Source organism: Dendrobium catenatum, unplaced genomic scaffold, assembly GCF_001605985.2.
Source record: "Dendrobium catenatum unplaced genomic scaffold, ASM160598v2 fragScaff_scaffold_390, whole genome shotgun sequence".
Lineage (NCBI taxonomy): Eukaryota > Viridiplantae > Streptophyta > Magnoliopsida > Asparagales > Orchidaceae > Dendrobium > Dendrobium catenatum.
The window spans coordinates 5,934,635-5,942,910 of NW_021318852.1; the positions used below are offsets into that span (position 1 = coordinate 5,934,635).

The 8,276-nt window shown below is 34.4% G+C and overlaps 1 protein-coding gene across 1 annotated transcript; it reads left to right on the plus strand.

Moving 5' to 3' along the window:
- The first annotated feature begins 3,148 nt into the window (after positions 1 to 3,148).
- On the plus strand, positions 3,149 to 7,954 carry LOC110097508 (large ribosomal RNA subunit accumulation protein YCED homolog 1, chloroplastic). The gene is made up of 2 exons (XM_020823898.1): positions 3,149 to 3,893; positions 7,290 to 7,954. The coding sequence occupies exons 1-2, from the start codon at positions 3,310 to 3,312 to the stop codon at positions 7,705 to 7,707; spliced, it is 1,002 nt and encodes a 333-aa protein (XP_020679557.1). The 5' UTR covers positions 3,149 to 3,309; the 3' UTR covers positions 7,708 to 7,954.
- Positions 7,955 to 8,276: the final 322 nt, after the last annotated feature.

Here is an 8,276-nt window from a genome sequence, read left to right on the forward strand (position 1 = left end):
AATGCGCACCGTTTTGATTGGACACACATTTTACCGCACAAACTTTATATTTATAGTATAGCGAATATCTACGCGATTATTAATTATTTTCTGGACGATTTCACAGATTATCTGTTCTATGGATTCTTGACGGATTTATGTACTTCGCGAATAAGAAAAATATCAGGAATGGTTATATTGATGTTGAAGTCAAGTAGAGTTAATATAGTCTTTATATTATTGCTCACTAATACAATCAGTGCCATATGTGAACATTCATATTGGTAATCTAATTCGTGTGAATTGTTGATTTTCAGGGAAAAATAGTCTGTAAATTTCCGGTATATACTGCCGTTGTGCCAAACGCTGGGAATTAAAAAAACATTCTATTGATTTGACTGATGTTATAGACTGATACGATAAGTAAGATGGCTAGACTACTGTATTGATGTAACTGATGCTATTGATTGCTATGATAGAGATTGTAGAGATTTGATGCATGCATTGATTTCTTGAGCTTTATGGATTCTCTACTGTTCACGATTTTATCGACTTCTATTCCGTATTGATTTCCGTATCTGCATTGACTCATTGATCATGTACGATTGATTGATTTGACTTGATTTGATTGACCTGCATATTGTTTCCAGTGTCGTGCTTTGATTTCAGTTGTAGGCTTTGGTGACCTGCTGGGCTATTTAAGCTCATTATATGTGGTTAATATTTCAGGTGCAGAGCCTCCCGCGTGAAGCTTCTTTGGTCGCTAGTATAGTCTTGTTTTTGTAGCCTATGGCAGGCTTTTGTTTTGTAGCCGTATGACTATTGTACATATTCTTTTGGACGTTCCTTTTGACTGTATATATGTTGTATATGTTGAAATGTAGATTATAGTAGTTGTTATATTTCTTTTCTGTAATGCAATTATCTCTGGATGACTGTATTGATCTGAACGAGAAAAAGAAAGAAAAGAATGAGAAAAAAAAAGATATGGAAGAAGGTCAGATGAATCCTTTCACTATTGATATCTGGGATGTTACAATCTATCCCCTCAAAAAAAGAGGGGGGTTATAAATAACCACAATATAATAATAAGACAAATGACAAACGTGCCCAGCCCCTATGGTCATATATGCCTACTCCCTTAAATGAGGGTAAAAACGAAAAAATGCATACATAAATCAAAATACAAATAATAACTCAAAATAAAGTGGTACAATCACGACTATTATATTGAATATAAAAAAAACAGTCACATTTCTCTCTCCAAACTGTCCATTTTCAGCAATATCCCACATTTCCATGAGTGACATAAAATGAAAGCCTAATTAATGCAAAGAAAAAAAAAAAAAGACAATGAATGCATTTAGCTTCCTACTTTAGCAACCAAACTCCCCTCTCGTCCTTACTCTGCTAAGCAGACATTCCTCCTCAAACTTTGCCAGTTTTAAAACATTTATGTCACCCTCTTCTCCTACTAACGATGGCCATCGTCCCAGTGGCCCGCCGGGAACAAGTCCCGCTGCCTTGCGCGGCCATCTCCATCCCCCCGAGCTTCGCTAGCTCCTATTAGCTGGTTCAAGATATAGCATATGCAGTAGTATAAATTTTCCCTGAAAGTTGAAAAAAAAAAAAACATTTTTATTTCTTTATGTTATATATCATATCGTTTGCAGATTACTGTAATTTAAGGCGATTTTTTTTAGTTTTGTGGATCAAAAGTTCTGATCACGAATATGCGATTATTCCATAGAACTCTTTGAAAAGTATATTAGCTTGCTACTGATGGCCGTCTTGGAGCAAAGTCTTTGATGGCTCGTGCTTTTAACAAATATTGAGTTGCAGGGAGTTCAGAACTTCAGATTAGTTCACAAATCATAAGATGACAAGAAAGAGGTTGGAAGAACAAGATTCAAGATAGGAAAATATATTGAGATCTAGAATTAATATTATAAAGATCGATATTCCATTGTTAGCCAGCTGAGCGTCTTATTGTTTTCCTGTTTCAGTGTCTGCATAAAGGAGAAGCAGTAGGCTCAGTTGTCAAGCCCTGCACGTGGTTCAGCCTGTAGTTCAAATAAAAATTTTCCATCTTCATCATTATCCCGAAGAAAGGAGGAAGAAAGCAGATAGGCAAGCTAGTAATTTCTTCACTATAATATACAAAGCAAACTCATTAGTTCTTTTGCATGAATCATAGAATTCTCTGATGAATAGTAGCAAGCTGGTTTTACATACTGTATTTCACTCGGCCACGTTTGAGACGGCTTTCTTACTGCTTTTCAAAAAAATTGTTAGTATAAAAATTAAAATTTTTGCACTAGACAAATGTTTTAAGGAGCTACAAAAAAGCTGCCCCAAACAAAGCCTTAAATTTTCCAAAAGTTATATTTTCCATATTGTATGTAAATTTATTAATAAATTTTTGTTGTAAATTTGAATAATAGAGTCCCTCTCCAAATTTATTTTGTTTAACATATTGTATGTTGTTTATGAAGAATTAGAGCTTAAAATATGGTTTATATTAATTTTGTAAATTTTATTATGCAAAATTATTGATTTTTATAAATTTAATTAAATACAAATAGTTCTACTATCACTTAGTAAAAATAGTACTTCTTAAATAAATTCATAAAATTAATAAAAATCAATTTAATAATACATAATAATCACTCATAAAAGTAGAATATTTTGATCAAATTATTGCTCACATAAGATTTGATATTCTTATCTCATTTAAATTCTTAACTCCTATCTAAATGATACTCAATACAAATTTTTATGAAAGTATTTTCATGAGTAAATCATAGAATAATCTTGAATAATTATATATAATATTAAATAAAAAATAACCATTTGGAAACTTAAAAAATGCAATCAAATATTATTATTGGGCTAAGCATAAAAAACATATGCTTAATCATTTAATTTTAAAATATTTAGAGGCATATAAATAAAAAATAAACATAGAAATAATAATAATATTATAAAACTTTATATTTTATTTTTAATATTTTTTAAACGTACAGCAACTTCATTTAATTATTAATAATAAAATTTTTAAATATATAACAACATATTATTCTATTATTTTTATTTGAAAAAAAAACTTATTATTTCATTTGTAATAATAAAATTATGGCATTGTAGATTGGCGTTTGTAACAACGTCAGTTGCGCCCATGGGCCGGCCCGCCTCTGACCCGCCCTAATCTTCTCCTCATCCCCTCCAGCTCCCATCCCACTTTTCCTCTCGCAGGCTCTGCTCTGCATCTTCTCCCCCACACTCCAATCGATTCTTTGCAAAGCAAAATTCCAGTTTTTAATTAGATTTATGGCTCTATTCTTCTCTCCTTTCCCTTACCTTCTCGCCTCACCACAAGAGCCCAGCAGTGCCATCATCACCGTTCCTCATTCTTACAGCTCTTGTTCCTCTCTCCTACCCCGATGTTCAACAACACAAACCTCCTTTTATCTTGCTCCGACGATCCTGTTTCGTCCCCCGCGAAATCGCCTCAATAAGACACTAACGCTGAGCATTTCAGTAGCTTCTACGTCCTCTTCTTCCACTGAGACTAAGATCACTGATTTCGACGCCGTGGTCGACGAGCTGGAACCGGAAGAGGAGGACCTAACGGCGTCGCCGTGGGAAGGCGCTGTGGTGTACCGGCGAGACGCTTCGGTAGCCCACGTCGAGTACGCGACCACGCTCGAGCGGCTGGGCCTCGCCAAGCTTGCCTCTGGGTTCTCTAGGTCTAGGGCTTCGGCCATGGGGATCCGTTTACCGGCCAGGATGGCAAAGGACTCGGCTTTGGCCAATGAGACGCCTGTGCTGATCTCCATCGATGTTACGAGGAGGAAGCGCAAGTTGAAACTCGATGGAATATTGCGTACAGTCATTACCCTCCGTTGCAACAGGTAAATCTATGATACGTTTTCGTTTGTTGAAACGAAGTATGCTGATGATTTCATATTTGATTGCTGGAGATGCGAATATCATCAAAAATTGAATATACTTCCTAGGGCCTAGTTGTTTAATACGAATTGCATAAAAAAAAAATAAAATAAAATGTTCACACATTCATGCTTAATTGATTGGTAGCTTAAAGTGTCTTATCATCTACTTTTTCTGTAGTAAACTGAAATATCATTCCTAGGAATTTTTTTTTCCTCAAACTTATAGTTTTAGCTTCATGGATGACAGTGCCCCACTCATTGACAGGATTGAATTTGGAGTTTAAATTTCTGAGTACTTTTGATTAATATGTGAGGAAATATGAGAGGGTTACACAATTAGATTTTATACTTTTGCTAAAGAATTGTTCCCTTATGTTGCATTGATTACTGAAGGGTAATTGGATGAGACAGAAGCTAAAGGTTTCTGATTGCGGAGGTCGAATTTTGTCACTGCATTGTCTCAATGATGATGAGACAACATGAATGTCTCTTCCTTTGGCCTTTTGAGCTTTGCTCACACATCTTTTCCCTACATTTTTTCATTATATGCAACTTGCTACAGTTGCAGCATCCACTTAAACAAATTTGGGACTTGCTTGTGTTGTGATTTTGTCGCTGGTTCTTATCACAAGATTTTTATTTATCTATAACTTTGTTATTGTCCTTTGTATTGAGACATAATCCTATTGTTAACTTTTCAAATAAAAGATTATGCTCTTGCAACACTCAAATAATCTCGGATTTGCTTATGTTGTGGTTTGATTGCTGGTTCGTTTCATAAGCTTTGGTTCGTCTTTTCCTTTATTGTTGCCTGTACTCTAAGAAATGTTTTTATTGTTAACATTTAAAACAAAAGATAATGCATCTTCACCTTTCTCAAGCCATTTAATATCCTTGCTGAATGACATATTTGACATCTCCGTGCTTTCTAGGAGATGATTCATAGGAACTATCCACTGATGTTACGTGGTAGTACTGATTCTCAGGTAATGATGAGAGTGAGTCTAAGACATGAATCTTGTCGTCAAAGTTGATGTTCACAAAGTTCAATTGTCTCATGATTGAGTTGAACTCGTTCATGTCATCGTCGATTGATGTTTCTTTTGACATCTTGAGATTGAAAACTTGTGCGTTATATTTACCTTATTGATTATGGAGTGCTTTTCATACATATCATGAAATACCTTTAGGGCAATTGCCTTAGTGGTCTTGTTGAGGATGTTGAAGGCATGTTCACGCTAAGGGATAGATAAGTGACCCCTAGAACTTATTTGTCCCATAACTTTGACTCTCCTTAATCTTCTAACATCGCTTTACTCCCTTTAGATGTTGATGGATCTTTCTCTAATGTAGATAATCCTTTATCTATATTTTTTCAGAACTTGGAAGTTTCGTCCATCAACTTTTTTGAGTTTTGATATTTTTGTCCTTCATGATTGAATTTGAAAGCTTTACAGATCAAATTTGTAATGCTAATTGTTGGGATAATAATACAAATTTGAGCAAAATCTATTGAAGATAAAACTCCAAACACACCAAAGATCACAAACACAATGCATACAATCATACATAGTTGAGTTCATTCCACTAATTTTTATAACCTGACTAAGATCAAATATTTCACTAAGTTTTAAAAGACGAGTTGTTGTTGATTTCTTTTCATATAAACTTAAAGATAAGAATACATATATCATTTTCTCTATACCGACAATTGAGAAGGAATGCAACTGATTGTTTTAAAAACGAGAGTTAGTGTTTAGAAGAATATGTTTTGACTGCTATTACTCTCTTCCTTTCCCTCTTAGGAGAGCTTCTCTTTGCTATGGTTAAAATTTTCTCTTTTTGATATGATTGAAACTAGCAACTTTTTTTTTTTCGTCCTGAAGAAGCAAAAGATCTTTGTCCAGCAATAATCCAAAAAAACTCCTCTCTTTGTTTTTTCGTTAACAGCCCCTATCCCCTCTCTTACACCCATATTTCTATTTATTTGCCGTTGTTAGATGTCAAATATTTTCTTCTAAGTCTCAATTTATCATGATAACAAAGAATCTGTTTGAAGGCATAAAAAATATTACAAGATTTTATTTAATCCTTTAGAGTCAACAAAACTTTCAGAACTCACAAAAAAGATTTAATTATATATTTGAAATCTTAATCCAATATTTACAATAAATAGTAAATCTCGATTATATCCTTGAAAGATTTTATCTACAAAATTTTTTGCTCTGCCTTAACAATAGCTTTGCATGCTAGGGAATGATTGGAGTATAGGGATGAAAATCAAAGAATATGAGAATCTGAGAAAGGAAGAGGAAGGAGAGAGAGGGCGATGAGGATGTGTGTGCGAAGAGCGCCTTTCCTTAATGTGGAATGGAAGAGAAAACCCATAAGCAGACAAAATGCTCAATAATCATTTAAAAACCAATAAATAAACCCTAAGGACCATTTATATAAAATAGACTTTAGACATAATTATAATAATGATCTCAATACACATGATAAGAACAAATAAAAGAAATACAATGAGGTCGTAGGCACATCAAATCAAACTAGTCAGTAGCAGTGAATGTTAACATCAACAGTTGATCAAGCCAGTGCTCTTGTTTGTCATGTCAACACTTTCACATGCCTTAACTGTCTTCAAATGGTCATCATTATTAGGATTCATAACTTAAAACTCAGAATAGTTTGGATGTTGCAAATGTTGACATTGTGACTTAAAAGATGATAGAATCATGACTTATATGTTAAATGTTCATGGAATCAAACTCCAAGCTAAGGCAGGACTAAGGCTAGGACACTATTTGGTTGAACCCTTGGAAATGGTATGCACTCATTACATTTTACTGTATGGGTATTTTGCTTTCCTTGCTATTTAAGTTTTGTTCGGGACAACTTTTTTATTGCTTCTTAAAGCAGCTTTCTAGTACAAAAATTACTAGAAAGCTGCTTTAAGAAGCAGTAAGAAAGCCGTCCCAAACAAAACCTTATCCATCATATGCAGCTTTCTGTCCTCTTGACACTTAGTAACTAAGTTCTTAAGAAACATCCTTTTAAAGCCATGTCTTCTGTGTGGCGAGAATTAGCTGAAATTATTTGAAGTATCTACTGGTTCTGTATAACAGATGGCATGGCTTACTAACTCTCATAAATTTTAATAACTTGAGACTATTAGAACATGCCCATCTTTCTTTGGTGTTTACATAATTAGATGATGCTCTATTTTGATTTAAGATCCAAGTATGATAATGGCAATAAGAGCATCCCCAAAACATCAGAAATTTACTCCCATGTGGCTTGAAACACCATTCATATTTCTCTGAAATCTGATGCAGAACATTACCTTTACATTTATAGGTGTACCGAACCAGCCGCTGAAAGTATCTTCTCCAACTTCACTCTCTTGCTGACAGAGGATCCTGTTGAAGAAGAACAGGACGAAATCAACATGGGAGTGCTCTACGGCCAGGAAAATATCAAATCCCCCACTGGAATTTGCAATGATGAAATGGAAGTTGATGAGAAACTTATAGATCAGGATGATAAGCTCTACTTTCCTGCTGAAGAAAAAGAAATAGATATCTCCAAACACATCCGAGATCTAGTGCATGTAGAGATTACTGTAAGTGCAGTTTGCAATGCCGGATGCAAAGGTTTGTGCCTCCAATGCGGCACAAACCTGAACAAGAAGAGCTGTAATTGCAGCCAAAAGGCTGAACAAGCCACAGAATATGGACCTCTTAGAGATCTCCGGAAGCAAATGCAGCAAAGGTGATGGCTATGTTTTCTTCCATGCATCTGCACTTGCGATGATGTTAATGCATGCTCTTGTGTGAAATTTCTGCATTTACTTTTCTTGATTTTAAAGGATTAACTGTTTATCCCTTCCACTGAAATGATTATTTTGGATGTGTGAAATTTCCTGTTTCTTCGTAAACAGTCTTCTTATTTACGGTCATTATCTTCTGGACTCTTTCTTGAGCGAACACATTTCTACGAAAAAATAGAATATCTTATAGTCATGTATTGTAATTCTTTTAAGAGGATCCTATGGTTCCTTAATGATACTTTCATACATTATGTTCGATATCAAGGAAAAACAATTCTAGCTTCAAAAGGAACTCTTATTATGATGAAAAAATGGGAATTTCATCTTGTAAATTTTTGACAATCTTATTTTCACTTTTGGTTTCAACCTTATAGGATCCATATAAAGCAATTACCCAACTTTCAGCTATCAGATTAATGGCCTGTAAAATAGAAGTATCCATGGTCTAGGGTCCCTTTGAAGCTGTTGGTTAATTTATTTACAAGTTTTCTTTTCTCATAGCTTCTACACTTATA

Excerpts from the sequence above, each read along its gene's own strand:
- LOC110097508 (XM_020823898.1), top strand. The coding sequence starts at position 3,310 with ATGGCTCTATTCTTCTCTCCTTTCCCTTACCTTCTCGCCTCACCACAA. Across the intron at positions 3,894-7,289 it reads ATTACCCTCCGTTGCAACAG|GTGTACCGAACCAGCCGCTG; the intron begins GTAAATCTATGA and ends TTACATTTATAG.